At 40.2% G+C, this 20,316-nt stretch overlaps 1 protein-coding gene across 1 annotated transcript; it reads right to left on the bottom strand.

Moving 5' to 3' along the window:
• Positions 4,336–19,219, bottom strand: HKR1 (HKR1, GLI-Kruppel zinc finger family member). The gene is given in 6 exon segments (XM_018063403.1): positions 4,336–5,929; positions 5,932–6,475; positions 6,477–7,254; positions 11,347–11,442; positions 11,928–12,054; positions 18,890–19,219. Coding segments are annotated over 6 exon segments (1,962 nt in total). The 5' UTR covers positions 18,923–19,219; the 3' UTR covers positions 4,336–5,545.

The following is a 20,316-nucleotide window of genomic DNA, read 5'->3' as shown; positions in this document are numbered from 1 at the left end:
AGGGTTGGGGGGGTGGTCATTTTATGGAAAATTATAAAAAGGAGACATAAAGGGATAGGGGGGAATTCTTGCTAGGCTGACTAATAGGATTCTTGCTGAGGGAAGGCCAGAGTGATCACATACCATCTGGGTGGATGAGGAATTTAAATACTGAGTGATCAGATATCAAGAACATGAGCTAAACTGACTTGACAATTCTTGCTAAAACTGGGTGATGCAAAGACAAACACTGAAGCCCAAAGGTTGGAGCCTAGTTGAGAAGAGGGTTCTGAGGAGTCTGATTAAAGTTTGGTCAAGGAGAGTCTTTGTCAGTGAAAGTTAAAAAAAAAAATCTGGAAGGTGCACCCAAGTCAAGATCTCGGTATATGTGGAAGTAAAGAGAAGTTCTTGAAATAAAAACACATCTCTAGAGATCCTCTCCAGTCTCCTCCTAGAAAGAGTCCTCTAATAGCTGAAGCCCCAGTGAAAGAGTTTGAAGTGTTTGTCGCTCAGTTGTGTTTGACTCTTTGTGCCCCCATGGACTGTAGCCCATCAGGCTCCTCTGTCCATGGGATTCTCCAGGCAAGAATACTGCTTGGGTACTGGAGTGGGTTGCCATGCCCTTCTCCAGGGGATATTCCCAACCCAGGGATCAAACCTGTGTCTCTTACATCTCCTACACTAGTAGGCAGGTTCTTTACCACTAGCACTGCCTGGGAAGTCCCTCAAACATATAATACGAATTAATAAATAAAAATAAAGACAGATCATTAATACAAGACAAAAGGAGAATAAAATAACTATATAGAAAATATAAAATTTTACAAGTTTGTGTTAATCTTGGCATATTATTAAAATAGATATGTACACACTCACATTAAATACTTTAAGATTCAAGCTTAATCACATTCAAAACTACACTTTATGAACTAAAATGGAAGAAATCACAAAATACATTATTACAATGCTATAAGATAAAAAGCTGAATACTAAGATATTGTAAAAATGAGTATGTCCATCTAGCCCCTTGTAAGCACTCTGAAATAGTAATTCTTATATAAAAGAAAATGAAAACTATATGCCACTTAGAAATGAACTGACTTTCAGGACAGTAAAAAGGCAATAAATAAACCAAATTATGATTAGATAAGATTGAAAATGCAATACAATAAAAAAGCTTGAGATTAGTAAATAGTAACAGAAATTAATAAATATAAAAACGACACACTGAAGAAATGATTGAAAGCATAAAGCTGGTTCTTTGACTAAAAAAACACAGAAAAAAATGATTGCTAAGAATAGTTAAAGAGACATAGCCACAAGCCTAGCCGTTAAGTAATCATATCATTTAGTTCTAGAAATGAATATGGCCCGTGTTTCATTGTTCTGTCTAGATAGAGCAGCATACCTCAGACTGTAGGTTGACATCTGTCAGTGGATGTTAAGCATTTTTCTGCATTTGTTCCTTCTATGCCTATTTTAAATTATATAAAGCACAGATGTTAATAAAATCTTTGGCATTATAACACATAACTTTTTTCTGGTGTGTGTGTACAGTATCTTCAGTATGGGTTATAGACCACAAATATCTAGAAACAACACACTTAAAGGTGAAAAACAAAGGGTTTGACTTTCACTTGGGTTTGAACAGTTTCCATCATAAAAAAAAGGTGACCTTTTTTATGTGTTTGCAAATCTTTAATATTCAGTTTAATAGAATATACTTGGTATTTTATATGTGTTCCTGCATTTAATGTGTTCACATAAATAAAATCTGGCCTCATGCAGATACATAGTAAGAAAATAGAGGAGTGTTTTAATATTCTTTTCAGGTAATTGTCAACATTATCCTTTGATAACTTCATCAAAAATCATGGAATCCAGCTTTTATCCTGTTAAAATCCATGTCTATCTTATACTTTAATATACCCACAGATGATTTTGCAGCATTATGTACTAATTGTTTGCAAAATACTGGTTCAATGAATTAGGCAGATCTTCCATCATCATATTTCATTATGTGGTATTATAAAATCATGCTCATTAATATCATCACCAATCTTATCACAAAGGGCTAAGTACTGGCAAACTGTCAAGTTCATGGTGGCAGGTAACTTGTTTTTCAATATTCTGATCCTTTGAAAGTCAAATTAACAGAAATTACCATCAGTTTTCTTCACTGGCAGATTTTTAAAAAAATCACTTCATTTTTGACAAAATGTCTACCAAACATCCAAGTCTGACTCACCTTATCCAAAACTTGTCAGCTGATCTTTCAAATAAAATTGGTGTCCATAAAAAGGTGGCTGGTTTAGCTCACAAATTAAACAATCATACAAGTGCACCTCCTTGAAACAGCTTCATACTTCAGCTTGAAGGACTTTACATGTATTTCTCTTTTCATCACACAAAATGTTTAAAAGATGTATACATACCAATTTTAGTATCATGGCTGTGATATTATAGTATAATTTTATAAGACATTACCATTGGAGTAAACTGAGTAAAGAATACATGAGATTTCCTGATATAATTTCTTGTAACTGTGCATTAGTTATCTCAAAATTTAAATTATAATTTTAAACTGCTGTACTCAAAGGTCAAGATTTAACAAAATTCTACTATTTTATGAAGAACATTCTTAAGTGGAACTTGCATTTTTTACCACAAACAGGGGGTGGTTAAAAAATACAATAATGCTAGTAGTACAGTTTGCTGCAGTCCATGGGGTCACAATTTGACACAACTGAGCGACTGAACAACAGTTTGGTGTCACTGCTTTGATTCATGCTAAGAGACCAGCAGTTTTACCTACGATTGCTGACTGATTTTGCACCATCAGTACAAACTTGAGCAAAAAGCAAGTAATGTCTTAGTGTTATAATGAAATTTGTTTTGACCATGCAGATCACTTGAAAGGGCCCCACACACTTAGGGAACCAATGATCCATAATAAGAAGTCAAAATTGAATTAAATGAAACAGTTCCATTAACATTTACTGCTACTCCTTTTAAAATGGAACATTTCCATGATGACTGTAACAGACTTACAGATTTGAAGCAATATTCATTGTTTCATACTGTTTATCATCTTTTCTTCACAATTTTCTGCAATGTAGTCTACTACTTACCAGAAGGTTGGCAGGATGGGTAGTGATTGCTCTGGGGCAATTTTTCTGTCTGTTTTAAACACCTGTTTTAAATCACCTCAACTTATGAAATATGGGGCAGTAGTGAATAGCTAGGCCAGACAAAGATTAGAAAAAAAAACCCGCAAAAACAAGACTGAGGATTCCCATATCTGAATAGCATGTGGTGTTTTATTTCCTAATCAGTTTCCAGATTTGCACAGATTTTAATGCTAGGCCCAGGCAGACACCTCAGGTTACCTGTCTAACTCTTGTCTCTTATGAGAGGTTCTAAGCAGAAGGCTCCGATGTAGGTTTAAGAATCAGTGGGCGTGGGGAGCACCAAAGTATAGGGCTTCTTTCTACCCCTTTCTCAGAACATTTCCAGGACTTTCTGTTTGGTTGCTGCTCCATAAAAATGTTTCCCAAGGTTTGTATCTATTTTCAGTCTATTTAAGGCTTCATACACCAGAAGTGCTCTATTTTTTCCTGTTGAGAGTTTTAAACAGTTTGTGGCAAAAATCTTTCATTTTTATGAATCAATTACACTGAAAATGGAAGTGTTCCTTCTGAAAGTTAAAAAACAGTAAAAGGCATGTTTAATTTTGGAATCCTTATGTTTGTGACATGACATGATTTTATGGAAAAGAGTTATTAAGTTCTAAGACCTAAAGTGATTAAAACTCAAAAGATATTTTTCTGTTGAGGAAATGTAAGAGCATGAGGTCAAGATTTACCACAGGGAGGGCTAAGAGGGGGAGGCCAGGCCAACTGCTCCATCAAAGATAGTATTTCATAATTTTTCACCAGGTTCTGCTCACTCCACTCAAACTTAAGATTTTGAATAAAAATTAAGACTTTTACACCTCATATTATTTGAGACAGTGAATCTAACTCTATCTCCTTTGGCTATCAAGGCTTTGAGACCACTGTTTATTTTTTCCATAAACTGAAAGTCTCTTGAGAGTCCCTTGGACAGTAAGGAGAACAAACCAGTCAATCCTAAAGGAAAACAAACCCTGATTATTCACTGGAAGGACTGATGCTGAAGCTCCAATACTTTGGTCACCTGATGAGAAGAGCCGACTCAATGGAAAAGACCCTGATGCTGGGAAAGATTGAGGGCATGAGGAGAACAGGATGACAGAGAATGAGACGGTTGGATGGCATCATCAACTCAATGGACATAAGTTTGAGCAAACTCTGGGAGGTAATGAAGGACAGAGAAGCCTGTGCTGCAGTCCATGGGGTTGCAAAGAGTTGGACACAACTGAATGACTGAACAACAACAAAACTGAAAGCCAAGCACTGAGTACTGAACTTGAAATCCTGCTTCACCACTTTCTAACTACCCATATACTTTGTTTTTCTATGGCTTTCAGATCTATTCTAAATACCTATACACAAATCAAGAAAATAAGTTATAATAAAATTCCTATATTTTCCTATCCTTAGAAAACTTATTTTCCAAATATAATTCACAATCATTTAGTTAAGTTTCATGAAAAAAAACTGGGCCTTGGGACAAGATTCTAAGGAAATTTGTGGGAAACTGCCATTTCCAAAAAGAGACTATTCTCAACCAAAAAAGTAGTATATTTTACAAAGGTTGGAAAAATTTAAACCAAATAATTACTAATGGGATATTGTAACTCAAAAAAGAATAGAAAATAATTTCATTTTATATTTCTGTATATGTGTGCATATTTTCTTTATAACACTACATAATACATTTCTAGTCTAAATATACCCAGTCAACAAAAGTATCTACAGTATGGATTCAACCTGGAAACCAGAGAGTCCCAGGAAGCAAGCAAAGAAATGATATTTCCAAAAATGGATAACTCTTCCCAAACTCAGAGCTAGAATACTTACAATCTTTCTTACCTGTCAGCCCTTTGTATAACAAAACCCTCTACCCATGCATTATCTCTTATCCCCATGAGCTGACCATATTCCAAACTTTCACTGAAGCTGACTCTGCTGGGTCATGCTCTGTGGAACCAGCATTAAATCAGCCATGGTTTCTGTCTCTTGTTCTCAAGTCAAACAGACATCAAGACATGGGCTTTAAAACTGCTGTTACAACATCCAGGATACTGTGGAAGGAGTGTTCAAGTATACTTGGGAAGTATATTGGAATCATATAAATTCTTTAATTTCAACCTACTTAAGTACTCTCTCCATCAAGTTACCTGAGAGATCTTCCAAAATCTACCATGCCCAGTAGGGAAAACCAGAGCTGTTGAAAACAGGCCAGCAACAATTCTCCTTCAGGTGGAATGGAGATACTGACCCTTACCATTAGTCTCATGAACACTCCCATCACACATAGATGTCTCTGTTTTATTGTCAGCCAATGGCTGACTTATTACTGAAGCTACAGCCCTGGATGGGACTTCCGTTGTCTTGTGCAGTGTGACTAGTGGCTAAAGGTTTCACTGGTTGTACATACAAGGTGTCTCTTCTGAATGTGTCCTCTGATGTCTGATGAGGTTTGATTTCCAAAGAAAGCCTCACCCACACTTACTACAAATTTAAGGCTTCTCTCCTGAATGTATCCTATGATGGCTAATGAGGTGTGACTGACGGCTAAAGCCTTGCCCACACTCCTTGCACACATGAGGTTTCCCCCCTGAGCATGCCCTCTGGTGTATAATGAAAGTTAGCTTATCATAAAACTCTTGTCCATACTCCCTGCACACAAAGGGGCTATCCCCTGAGTGTGCCCTCTTGTGCCTAAACTGGTTTGGCTTCTGGCTAAACCTTCTACCACACTCCCTGCATATGAAAGGTTTTTCCCCTGAATGTGTTCTCTGGTGTGTGAGACAAGAGCAGACTTATCATTAAAGCCTCGCCTGCACTCCCTGCATACAAATGGCTTCTCCCCTGAGTGTGTCCTCTGGTGTGTGATGAGGGTTGACTTCCGGGTAAAGGCTCTCCCACATTCCTTGCATACGAATAGCTTCTCCCCTGTGTGTGACCTCTGGTGTTTCTTGAGGTTTGATTTCAGACTAAAGTGCTGCCCACACTCTAGGCACATGTAAGGTTTAACCCCTGAGTGTGTCCTCTGGTGTGTCTTGAGGTTTTATTTCCAGCTAAAATGACTCCCACATTCTGTGAACACATAAGGTTTCTCTCCTGTGTGTGTCCTTAAGTGTCGAATGAGGTGTGACTTCTGGCTAAAGCCTTGCTCACACTCCCTGCAAACATAAGGCCTCTCTCCTGAGTGTGTCCTCTTATGTCTGTTGAGGTGTGAATACTGGTGAAAGCCATGTCCACACTCCTTGCAAATGTAAGGCCTCTCCCCAGAGTGCGCCCTCTGGTGTGTGACAAGATTTAACTTCAGGCTAAAGCTCTGGCCACACCTTGCACACATAAGGCTTGAGCCCTGAGTATGTCCTCTGATAAGTGAATAGGTTTGATTTCCAAGTAAAGCCTCGTCCACACTCCTTGCACATATATGATTTCTTGCCAGAGTGTATCCTCTGGTGTGTGCTGAGGTTTGACTTCCAGGTAAAGCCTCATCCACATTCCGTGCATACATAAGGCTTTTGCCCAGAATGTGTCCTTTGGTTTTTGATGAGGACTGATATACTGCTGAAGTTTTGTCCCCACTCAGTGTACATGTAAGCGGTCTCTCTTGTGTGTGTCTTCTGGAGGCTGAGCTGGTTTGACTCCTTGATAAAGCCTAGCTCAAACTCTCCATATTTGATTGCTCCAAATCTTGAGATTTCTAAACCACATAATATTTTGTCTGTTTCCTCGAGGTCTGTCCTCTGGGCCAGGTTGGGCCCTATATCCACCACTGTGTTGTCTTCCTTGGATGTTACTGGCTGTTCTTCCAGGGGGCTGGAGATTGCCTTTGAAGTGCTGCTTTTGCTTATTCTTCTGAACAAAAGCTTGGAATCTTCTTCTCTCTCTCGAATTTCTGCTTGGTGGCTCGAGCAGGTTTGATCAGAGAGTTGCTTCTGCTGCTGTCTGTGATCTTCTGAACAGTGTTTCCCTGAATGGAGATGATTTCATGCACCTAAGCTTGAGAATAACTGAGGGAGATGACTGAACCACACATGCTGGATGAGGGCTTGCTGGTAAGAGAATGCCAAAGGACAGGTGAGACAAGGCTAAATTTCTAGCTTTGATCCTGCTAAACAAAGAATGCTTTCAGTCATAGGTAGGGCTGCCTTGGCCATTCTGCTTTGCCCACTGGTCATTCATAGTATGTTTACATCACAAGCTATCTCCCACTCAGCCATCCGTCCCAAGATCTATTTTGCATTTCACTTTATGCATCACATTTTTATTGTAGGAAACAGTAAACTTGATCAGTGGACCAAATCCAGCCTGCAATCTGTTTTTTGTATGGCTATAATATAATACCTATTATATCCAGTTTTCAAAGAAACAGGAAAGAGTGACATAGTTAAGAAAAAAAATTGCAGCCAATAGAATACTGATTTAGGGACAAAAAAAGACTTCAAAGCTGATATTATGAATATATTCAAAGAACTAAAGAAAATAATATGTGAAAAATTAAAGGTAAGTACTATAACTTAAAATGGAGAATATCAATAAAGAATAAGAACTTTTTTTTTTTTTTTTTTTTGCTGTACCATGCAGCAGACGAGATCTTAGTTCCTAGATCAGAGATCAGACCCAATGCCCCTCACACTGGAAGCATGCAGTCTTAACCAATGGACCAGCAGGGAAGTCCCAAGAACAGAAACTATTAATAAGAAACAAAAGGAAATTCTGAAATTAAAAAGTAAAATAACTAAAATTACAAAGTTACTAGAGAGATACAACAGCATATTTGGCTTTGAAACAGAACCAGTGAACCTGAAGATAAATCAATAGAAATCACCTAAAAACCGAAGAGAAGAGTTAAAGAAAGGCGGAAGAAAAACAGAGTCCCAGAAACCTGTAAGACACCATCAAGTAAACCAAACCTATGTGTAATGGTAACTCAAGAAGGTGAAGACAGAGAGAAAGGAGCAGAAAAAGTATCTGAAGAAATTATAGCTTTAAAAGTTCCAAATTGAATGAGAAACATTCATCTACATATCTAAGAAGCTCAACAAACCCACAAATAAACATAAAGACAGCCCTAGCTAGATACATCATAGCCAAAATGTTGGCCATCAGGGAAAAAAAGACAAAAGGAAAATCTTGAAAGCAGCAAAAGAAAAATGACTCAACATGTACAAGAGGAAAAACAATATGACTAGTGTTAACTTCTCATCTTTGATTACCTGATATGAAGAGCTAACTCACTGGAAAAGACTCTGATGTTGGGAAAGATTGAGGGCAAAAGGAGAAGAGGGCAACAAAAGATGAGATGGTTGGATGGCATCACTGACTCAAAGGACATGAGTTTGCACAAACTCAGGGAGATAGTGAAGGACAGAGAAGCCTGGCATACTACAGCCCATGGGGTCACTAGGAGTTGGACATGATTTAGAGAGTGAACAACAACAATTTCTTATCAGAGACAATGGAGACCAGAAGGCAGTGGAATAACATATTTAAGGTGCTGAAATAAAAAAGGAAAGACTTCTATCAATCAGGAGAAGGCAATGGTACCCCACTCCAGTACTCTTGCCTGGAAAATCCCATGGATGGAGGAGCCTGGTAGGCTGCAGTCCATGGGGTCGCTAAGAGCTGGACACGACTGAGCGACTTCGCTTTCGCTTTCTATCAATGAAGAACTCTCACAAACCTAGCCCTGAAAAATGAAACTGACAAAGATATTCTCAGATTAACAAGTACTCAGAATATCTGCTGCCAGCGGACATAACTTATAAGAAATACTTAATAAGTCCTTCAGGCTGAAAAGAAATTGACACCAGATATACTGATACTAAGTCAAATCCACAAGAAGAAATGAGGACCACTGAAACTATTAAATATCTTTGGGTAAATATAAAAGACAATGCATGTATATTATTCTCTCAATTTCTCTAAAACACATAAAACTATTATAAAGGCAATAAATATAATACTATATTGTGGGCTTTATAATATATACATAAATATTTTATTGGAACTAAGTTAGTATTAATTATAAGTAGATTGGGATAAACTAATGTGTATATTTTATTTCCTAGAGCAGCATTAAGAAAATAACTGCAGAATGGCATTGAAACATGTATATTATCATATGTGAAACAGATCACCAGTTAGGTTCGATACATGGGACAGGGTACTCAGGGCTAGTGCAGTGGGATGACCCAGAGGGATGGGATGGGGGGGGAGGTGGGAGGGGGGTTCAGGATGGGGAACACATGTACACCCATGGCTGATTCATGTCAATGTATGGCAAAACCACTACAATATTGTGAAGTAATTAGCCTCCAACTAAAATGAATAATTTATAAAGAAAAGAAAAAGAAAATAACTCCAAAACAAATTTAAAATCAAGAGTGGAATTAAAATAGTACATTTAAATTAAAAAAAAAGATGCCATAAAAGGGGGTATAAAAATAGACCTGAGACATATTTTTTAAAATAGCAAAATGGCAGATTTAGCTATATTAATCATTATATTAAATATGAACAAATTGAACACTCCAAACAAAAGGCAGAGGTTATCCCACTAGATTAAAAAAGCAATATCAAACAATGTGTTATTAACATGGGACACATTTGGGATCCAAAAAACACAAGTAGGTTAAAAGTAAAGGATGAAAAAAAGATATACCATGCAAACAATAATCACCAGAGAACTGGAATGGCTACTATATTAATTACAGACAAAGTAGGTTTCAAGACGAGGATTATTGCTAGAGAAAAAGATGGACACTTCCTAAAGACAAAAGGGCAATAAATCAGAATGATTTAACAATTATAAAGGTATACACAATTTAAAAGAGCCCCCAAATACATGAAACAAAAACTTATAGAACTAAAAAAAAGAATTTGATAATTCAACAATAATATTGGAAATTTCAGTATTCTATTCTCAATAATAGAAACAATTAGACAGGGAATTCCCTGGTGGTCCAGTGGTTAGACTCTGAGCTCTCAATGCTAACTAAAATATCACAAGCCATGCAGTATGACCAAAAAATAAAATCAACTAAAAGTGGATCACAGGCTTAAGTGTAAAAGCTAAGAGTATAAAACTTCTAGAAGAAACCAAAGGGAAAAAAAAAAATGTACGTGGCCCTGAGTTAAGCAAACTTCTTAGTTATGCCACCAAAAGCACAATTAATTTAAAAAATTGTTAAACTGAACATTATCAAAATTTCAAACTGAACATCATCATCATGAAGCATCAAGTTATGCTTGAAAGGACACCATTAACAGAATGAAAGGACAAGCCACAGACTTAAATTGATAACTATACCATGGTTATATGAAAATATCACCATTCTTAGAAAATCTTTTAACACACATCCATATGTGAACCTGCATACCCAAATATATATACATAAAGATATATATAAATATATACACACACATATGGTGGGGGGAGAAGGGAGAGCATGCTCACAAGAGACACATATGCCAATGATAAAGCAAACTGGGTAAAATAGTAAGTGATTTTATGATGCCATTTTGTATATATATATGCCATGTGTGTATGTAAAGGATAATATGTAATATGTGTGTGTGTAGAGGATACAAAGGTGTTTTTTGTACTATTTTTGCAGAATTTTTGTAATTTCCTGATAAAAATGAACTTCCTTACAAAACAGAAAGAGACTCACAGACTTAGAAAATGAACTTATGGTTGCTGGTGGGAAGGGACAGTTAGTGAGTATGGGATGGTCATGTACACACTGTTATATTCAAAATGGATAACCAACAAGGACAGCACATGGAACTCTACTCAGTGTTATGTGGCAGCCTAGATGGGAGGGGTGTCTATTTAGAAAAAAACAACATAAACTACAGGTGAATATTTAAACTACAAAATAAATAGAGAAGATGAAAAAAATAAATAGGATGAAGCCCTTTTCTGAAAATGGCAGCAGGCTGAATTGGTCACAAGTGTCCCCTGCAGAACACAAGCTAAGTGAGAGGAAGGCAAGCCTTCTGGTGGAGGAGAGACAAAGAAGCCAGAGAAGTCCCCCTCCCTTACCTGAGATGATAATATTCTGGAAAGGAGGTCATGCCAGGCAGCCTTACCAGGGCCAAGAGGCCTAGAAAAGCTCTACCTCCCGGTACCTAAAAGTACCTCCTCCTTCCCTACCTGCCATGCTGTGGACGGTCCCAACTACCCTGTCGCACTCACCTGGACACAGACCCAGTGAACGTTGCCTCTCCTCTATCCAGGGCTTTTCCCCTTGTTCCAGCTGACAAATGAGTTCCAGTTTGGAAAACAGAATGTCTGCTCATAAGGAAAGGAAACAAAGAGACTTCTGGTTATGCGTTTAAGGGGGCCATTCTAGAACCCAGCCAAAATGGCAGGGTGGGGTGGAAAGAACCAAGAGGGTGGGACAAAGGGCCCATGAATAGTGAACTCTCTGCAGTCGAAGGGTTGAGTACTAAAAGGAAACTCCAATCAGAGAAAGAGCCTATCAATAATTACTAACTGAAAAATCTGCTAGGTTTGGGGCAAGATAAAATTTAAAAAAAGAAAAAAAGCCCCTGACTTAGGAAAGAGACCTGAAAATGCAGAGTGGCATATACAATATGAATAAATCTATCTGTTTTCAACTCTACTGAATCCAGATGTACCGTGAGGACAAAGGTAAATTATTCTTTTTAAGCTCAACCCTAAGACAAAGCTGCATTGTGAGTAGCCTTTCTTCATGATGTATAGAAAATATTCTGAAAGCCAGATTTTAAGTGCTAAGGGAAAGCCATTCTTACCTAGTGAGACCAAGTGGTTGTAAGTCTCCAGCATCACCTCCGTGTGCAGGGTCCTCTGAGCAGGGCTCAACAATTTCCACTCCTCCTGGGTGAAGCCAACAGCCACATCTTGGAATGCCACGAATGCCTTTTAATACAAAACACACCCCTGTTCATCCAGGAGTCCACCCAGTCCACACTGCAGGATGAGGGGACAAAAAGCATCTCTGAGGAGGTGGGGAAGATTTCTAGACTTTACTACGTTCTGCGCTAAGTTGCTTCAGTCATGTCCAACTCTTTGTGACCCTATGGAGAGCAGCCCATCAGGCCCCTCTGTCCATTGGATTTTACTATGGATGATGAATAAAGGGTAACAATACACCAGTCCCAAATATGCCACTTTGGCATAAAACAATTATTTTGAGCTGAAGGCAATTAATAAGCAGACAGAAGAAAAGCTCTCTGCGCTTTCCCATTTGCCTAAAAGCACAACATTAATTTGTAAAGGGGTCCCTTTTCCCAATTTTATGAAGGACAGAAATTAATCATCAGAGACAACTCTAGACCCTTATCTGCCCACAGACCCCACCAGAGGAATCTACGTAGCAAACATTTACTAACTGGCCCTTTTCTTCCATTAGTTCCCCCATATATTTATTATACCTTCCCACAATTGCTGCTCTAGAAATTCAAAGTCCTTTTCCTTTATCTTGTCACATCTTTAAAAAGTTATTGTTATTTTGTTAAGATGCTATATAAACTCAAGTCCTAACCATCCCTTCTGAGTTACCCATCACTGAGTACTCCCTTGTGTATGCATGATGCACATATTAATAAACTTCTGATTGTTTTTCTCACAAAAATGTCTTTTGTCTAATTTATACCCAATGAAAAAAAGAATTTTTCTCCTCCGCTACATGTCCTTGGTGCCAAGAATTCAGAGACCATTATTCTCCCATCTCTATCCAGCCAGCATTGTTGTGCACCCATCACTGTCAGCATGCTAGGCGTGCTGCTACAGAGGATAAAAGCAAAACAGAAGTTCTTTCACAATGGGAGTTTTGAATGTAGGCAGGAAGAGGAGGAGGACATCATACACAAAGAATTAAAGTAAAAATATAATCTTCTTGCTGACTTTGAAGAATGTGAGAGACTATTTGGTCTATGCATTAACGTTCTACATGAAGCAGCTCAGCCTCTAGGGCAAGGGTGAATGACCCAGCACTATGTATACTTCACGGCAGGGCTCAGTCCTTCCCCCTACCGCCTCACTCTGCCACTTGCTCTCCCCAAGCCTGAGGAATGGAAGTACTGGGTTGGCCAAAAAGTTTGTTGAAGTTTTTTTGGAACATCTTACAGGAAGTTATGGTTTTTCCAGTAGTCAGGTATAGATGTGAGAGATGGACCATAAAGAAGGCTGAGCACCAAAGAATTGATGCTTTTGAATTGTGGTGCTGAAGAAGACTTTTTGTTGTTGTTGTTAAATTTTTATTTATTTATTTATTTATTTATTTATTTATTTATGTATTTATTTATAGCTGCACTGGGTCTTCGTTGCTGCACACAGGGTTTCTCTACTTGCGGCGAGTGGGGGCTATTTTTTGCAGTACACAGGTTTCTCATTGAGGTGGCTTCTCTTGCTGCAGAGCCCGGGCTCTAGACACTCAAGACTTCTGTAGCTGTGGTGCTCAGGCATGCGGAATCTTCCCAGACTAGGGATCAAACCTATATCCCCTGCATTGGCAAGCAGATTCTTAAGCCACTGGACCAGGAAAAGATTCTTGAGAGTCCCTTGGACAGCAAGCAGATCAAACCAGTCAATCCTAAAGGAAATCAACCCTGAATATTTATTGGAAGGACTGATGCTGAAGCTGAAGCACCAATACTTTGGCCTCTGATCCAAAGAGCTGACTCATTGCAAAAGATCCTGATGCTGGGAAAGATTGAGGGCAGGAGGAAACAGGGACGACAGAGGATGAGATGGTTGGATGGCATCATCAACACAATAGACATGAGTTTAAGCAAACTCTGGGATATAGTGAAGGACAGAGAAGCCTGGTGTGCTGCATGCAGTCCACGGGGTTGCAAACTGAGTGACTGAACAACTGATTGTAATATCAAGTGCCCCCAGCATGGTCCCACTGCAAATCAATAAAGTCAGACTCTTTAGGGATACGACTTTTATACCTTTAAGAGCTCCTAAGAATAGTCATGGTTGTGAATCACCACGTCAGAGGAATCTCAAGAGAGGTCACTGTAGGATAGAGAGATCAGAGACAGTGTCATGAGAGGGCAATATGATCTTAAAGGACAGGCAGGATTTCCTGGATCAAGGAGACAGATTTAGAGAGCAACAGATTCAGTCTTCCCATTTCTCACTCACTTTCAGGCATAAAGTCATTAGATGATAAAGGATAGAGTCATCTGAATGACTTGAAAGTTATTTTTCTCTTTTTTTCCAGCCAAGTGCCTAAAAAGTGAATTTATCTAAATTAAAGATGTATATGATGTATATGTATATTCCACTTTGGTGTCAATAAACATGCTTTCAGAATGAATAATTAGAATATGATGTCAGAAACAGAATACATTTGAAGTGACGACTGCCCTGAATATCTAAGACACTGTTATGACACACCAAAGGAAGTATTCTGAACAGAAAACTGATATAACTTTAATGTTCAAGGGGAATGAGGATTACAGATACAATGAGTAACAAAGGAACATATCAACATGGGGAAACAAATTGGGACATTATGGTGAACACTCACATGAGAGAAGAAAAAGATCTATACTAGCAGGTCTATCCTGAGAATGTAACACTGCACAGTATAACAAAAACAAAAAAAGTGCAACATGTAAAGCAAAACGTGATGTGAAAAGGGACTCTCAAACAAAGAAGAGATAACTGATAAAATCAAATGTTTTAGAACAGACGGGGTTAGAAAGCTCCAACCAGAGTGGTCACTGCTTTAAAACATTTATTTCTCTTCACCTTGTCATATTTTTGAGGATAAATACCAATCTATAAAAGAATTTCATGCACAAAGTTGATCACAGAAGCATTATCTGCAACAGTTAAACACTGGGAACAAGTTAAATGTTTCCCTCAATTGGAAAACAGTCAATAGGATCATTCATTCAAAGCACTATTACAGAAATCACTTTCAGTGGGATAAATTCTGGCTGTTCCTTCACCTATTAGAAAATGGGTCTGCAGTTTTCCCTGGTGGTCCAGTGGTTAAGGATCCACCTCCCTATCCAAGGGACACAGGTTCGATTCCTGCTCCGGGAAGATCCCACATGCCGAGTGGCAACTAAGCCCATGCACCACAACTCCAAAGCCTATGCACCCTAGAGCCTGTGCTCTGCAACAAGAGAAGCTACTGTAATGAGAAGCCCATATATCGCAAGAAAGAGCAGCCCTGCTCACTGCAAGCAGAGAAAGTTCTCGCAGTAACGAAGAACCAGTGCAGCCAAAAATAAATAAACCTTAAAAAAAGAAAGAAAGAAAATGGGTCTGAGTAGATACACTGTCAGTAGCTTTAAAACAATAGGATCTTGTCATTAAGATTTGTCAAAATGTATACATGTAGGGATGTGTGTGTGCATGTATGCTCGGTCACTCAGTCCCATCCAACTCTTTGCAATTCCATGGACTGTATCTTGCCAGGCTCTTCTGTCCATGGAATTTTCCAGGCAAGAATACTGGAGTGAGTTGCCATTTTCTCCTCCAGGAGATCTTCCCAACCCAGGAAATGAACCCATGTCTCCTGTCTTCTGCGTTGGCAGGTGGATTCTTTTATCACTGTGCCACCTGGGAAGCTCCATCGGTGTGTATGTGTAAAATTAAACCAAATACCAACATAAAAAAATCTAAAAATAAAGTGGAAGACTCATAGAAGTGCAGGCTGTATTTTATCTGTCATTGAATGTAGTCTATCTAGTTTCTGTAAACAGTATACATTCAGCAAATTTGTTCAACAGAATCAACCGAGAAAATGCTAAGAATTAGTAACATCATGTGCCTACCAATCCAACTCATTTGTTACAAAGTCTAATTTATCCTCTCAGGTGGTGATAATTAACATCCTACTGTGGATTTTCTTAAGTTGTTTTGTGGAATTCAGATGTCATGTATATTAGAATACCTGGAATTCCTCCCAACCCCCCTGAAATGTGGTTAATGATATGCCCCAAATAACACATCAAAACAAACAACAGAAACTCCCTTGTGACTTAGTTCCTTCAAATTAATTTATTTAAGGTTATGCACCAAACATATCATGTGTGCCAGGTACTCCTTTAGGAACAGAGGTTTCATCCTAAACCACTTATCCATTCAAATGCTTGTGCACTTTGATCAAGTTTTCATAATGCTTTTTTTTTAAGTCTTCAGTTCAGTTCAGTTCAGTCGCTCAGTTGTGTCCAACTCTTTACGACCCCATGAATCACAGCACACCAGGCCTCCCTGTCCATCACCAACTCCCAGAGTTCACGCAGACTCGCGTTCATCGAGTCAGTGATGCCATCCAGCCATCTCATCCTCTGTCGTCCCCTTCTTCTCCTGCCCCTAATCCCTCCCAGCATCAAAGTCTTTTCCAGTGAGTCAACTCTTCGCATGAGGTGGCCAAAGTACTGGAGTTTCAGCTTTAGCATCATTCCTTCCAAAGAAATCCCAGGGCTGATCTCCTTCAGAATGGACTGGTTGGATCTCCTTGCAGTCCAAGGGACTCTCAAGAGTCTTCTCCAACACCACAGTTCAAAAGCATCAATTCTTCTTCACAGTCCAACTCTCATATCCATACATGACTACTGGAAAAACCATAGCCTTGACTAGATGGACCTTAGTCGGCAAAGTAATGTCTCTGCTTTTCAATATGCTATCTAGGTTGGTCATAACTTTTCTTGCAAGGAGTAAGCATCTTTTAATTTCATGCTGCAGTCACCATCTGCAGTGATTTTGGAGCCCCAAAAATAAAGTCTGACACTATTTCCACTGTTTCTCCATCTATTTCCCATGGAGTGATGGGACCGGATGCCATGATCTTCGTTTTCTGAATGTTGAGCTTTAAGTCAACTTCTTCACTCTCCTCTTTTACTTTCATCAAGAGGCTTTTTAGTTCCTCTTCACTTTCTGCCATAAGGGTGGTGTCATCTGCATATCTGAGGTTATTGATATTTCTCCCAGCAATCTTGATTCCAGCTTGTGTTTCTTCCAGTCCAGCGTTTCTCATGATGTACTCTGCACAGAATAAGCAGGGTGACAATATATAGCCTTGACGTACTCCTTTTCCTATTTGGAACCAGTCTGTTGTTCCATGTCCAGTTCTAACTGTTGCTTCCTGGCCTGCATACAGATTTCTCAAGACGCAGGTTAGGTGGTCTGGTATTCCCATCTCTTTCAGAATTTTCCTGAGTTTATTGTGATCCACACAGTCAAAGGCTTTGGCATAGTCAATAAAGCAGAAATGGATGTTTTCCTGGAACTCTCTTGCTTTTTCTATGATCCAGCGGATGTTGGCAATTTGATCTCTGGTTCCTCTGCCTTTTCTAAAACCAGCCTGAACATCAGGAAGTTCACAGGAAAAGGAAAAAGTCAGCTCATACAAATTTCTGGCTTTTCCCAGAAAAATCAGAATGCTTTCCTATTAACATTATGAGTGGTGAAGAAAGTACACATAAAAGATTCAATGTTACCTTTGGAAATGCCCCCAGATTTTTTACACATTCTTGGTACTGACACTTTTCAAATGAATAAACTATTTTAAAAATGAGAAACACAGAACTCTCAAAGTTGTTCTGAGAATGCCTAGGAAATTGTAAATCTTTACTACAGAGACCAAGATTAAGAATAAATCAAGACAGTGAAGGCAGATCTGAAAAAACCAAGTTAGTGCATATCAAAAATGATAGTAAACCAGTCTGGCAACTGTGTTGGTGCTCAATAAGTGTTAGTCACATTCACTTAAGTCTAAGTCATCACAGTCACCATTCTCTGGGGTTAGACAGTTTCCCCTTCAGTTCCTATATGCCTATATCTCTGATTTCCTACATCAAATTCCTTCTCAACATCTTTCAAAACCCATCTACTCAAAGTCTACACTCCTCAGCTGGGCACTCAACCTGGCCACCCAGACTCAAAGGTGGAAAATGAAAATCCTTCAGGGGCCAAGTAGGTAATGAATATGAGAGAGACAGGCAAAATGTTAGTTGTCAATAGTTTCAACTTTTGTATGGAAGATACTAGGGAAAGTACAAACAGACTCTGCAGGACCTGTCCAAATGATGGAGACACCATTCAGCTCAAATTCCCCTACACCAGAATACAATGCAGTTTATTTTCAGAGAGGCAAGCAATCCAGAATTTTTGGCGAAATCTCCCTACTGCCAGATGCTGAAAATGCTCACAAATGTTAAATTCAGGTCAGACCATAGCAAACTCCTCTCTGTTCCAAGTATGGGTGGCTAGTCTGTATTTTCATAAGTACATATTTTAATATCAACCTAAAATACAATCTTCCCACATTGTGTTAAGGGCAGTGAGCTTAGTGGCCCAGCCTTAGACTAACCAGCCCTTCCCACTGGTATGTCTTCACCAACTCCTCAGTTTAACAGATTCTCAGGGGTTGTTCAGACAGCCCTACTCCTAGAAGTCCTCCTTAGCCACTTCAGGCCACAGGCTACTATGTCGTCCCTGCCTTTCATCTTTATCACCGCACAATTAAGCCTGGACGTCCCTGTTGTTGTTGGGTTTTTTTTATGCCCCATGTGAGCTGTTCACAATTAACTTAATTAGAAAATGACTGAAGCATGGATGGGGCAGAAGGAAATGTTGAGGGACTCCACGTATTAATGAGCCACCCCTCCAGGACCCAGAAAGTGAGCTTTGCCCAACTACCAATAAAGCAGCCTCCAAAGCAAGAAAAGGGAACGTATTCATTCTCTCGACAGCCAAGATGTAATTTTACGCATATTCTCACCTCTTTTTTGGCTTTCAGGAGCTCCGTGGTCATTTTCCTGGATCTCCTGAGTGCTCTCCCTAAAGGAGGGCAAATCTCAGAAGGCAAATCTGAGGATGTGAAGAGAAATGAGAGCACGTCTAGTTGGAAAACCCTTCCCACGTGCAGGCTGGGTCTGCTCCCGAGGCTCACTACTGAGGGTTGGGAGTGTCACAGAAATCACCAGCACAAACCCATTCCCATCCAGCGCCCTGGAGAAAGGGCCGAGGGTGACCGAGCCTCTCAAGTTCAGCCCCAAGCTCTGGCCAGAGAGTGAAACCCATGTCCCCCAGCAGCAGAGTAAGGGTTTGTCTCTATCCCTGTGGGTTGGAATGAAAGGAAAATGGATGGTCTTGAGGTGCCTACATGAGAGCTTCCGAGTTCAGACGCAGCCTGTGCCCTCGTGAGTAAAACAGTGACAAGCAGAGGAACGTCCTGAATGGACGAGGCCGTGACTGTAGGGCACTCACGGAACTCGGGGTGCACGCTGCCAATCCTGAGGATGAAGCTCGGGAACCAAGAGCAGAGGTGTGGGAAATCCCCGAGGGGCTACCAACAAACCTAATGGGCGGGATCCACCACCCGGAACTGTTCCTGCTTCGTCAATTCCACACGCTAAGGGGCGAGCGGAAGGGACGGCGGAAGTGGCCGCGGAGGGTTCCCGGGAGTGTAATCTTGGGATGGAGAAGAGGGAGGCGTAGGTTTCTCCCACGTAAGGTGCCACGGCCGTTTGCGCCTCTTCTTACACAGCCAACGTTAGGAGCCCATTGTTAAGGTGCGCGGACTGCGGGGTTCACAAGTTCCTCCACTGAGGGTCAATATCACACCGGCTGGGACACGCCCGAGGATTCTAGCAAAGACGGTCCTGCAGCCGGGTGGCCAGACTGTGCACGCTGACCTTTCAGCGATGTGGGGGATCCAAGTTCCCCTACTCAAGCCTCTGCCGGTGTCCGCTTCCCGGAGCTGAAACCAGGGGCGTCACGGGCTGGGCCTGAGCCGAGTGGGTGTAGGAGCGGCTCGGAGTAAAGTACTTGGGGGATAGGGCTGCGGGGTGATACTCCATTGGGACTCCCAGACAGGAGCGACACCGGCTTTGCGGCCCCGACGGTGGGAGGTGGGAGGGTGCGCCGCTATAGACAGGGCTGTTTTTGGAGAGAGCAGGATTGGTTTGGGCCAGCTCACAGAATGGCAGTGGGAGTGGCTCTGGTCTGGTGTGCCCGAGATTTTGAGAAGTGGAGAGTCTGAATTTGGGCAAAGAGCTCGATCCAGAAATCCCTGGGACAGATACTGCTCGGAGGAAACTTCCCGAGCTCGTGGTGGTGGTGGTGATGGTGAGGGCGTGAGGGGTGAAGAGGAGTCATAGTTCGACAGTTTTGTTTATCATAGTTGGGGGGGGTGGTGCGAGGCCG

Source organism: Capra hircus, chromosome 18 (assembly GCF_001704415.2).
Source record: "Capra hircus breed San Clemente chromosome 18, ASM170441v1, whole genome shotgun sequence".
NCBI classification, from domain to species: domain Eukaryota; kingdom Metazoa; phylum Chordata; class Mammalia; order Artiodactyla; family Bovidae; genus Capra; species Capra hircus.
This window is presented reverse-complemented; position numbering and strand designations above follow the sequence as displayed.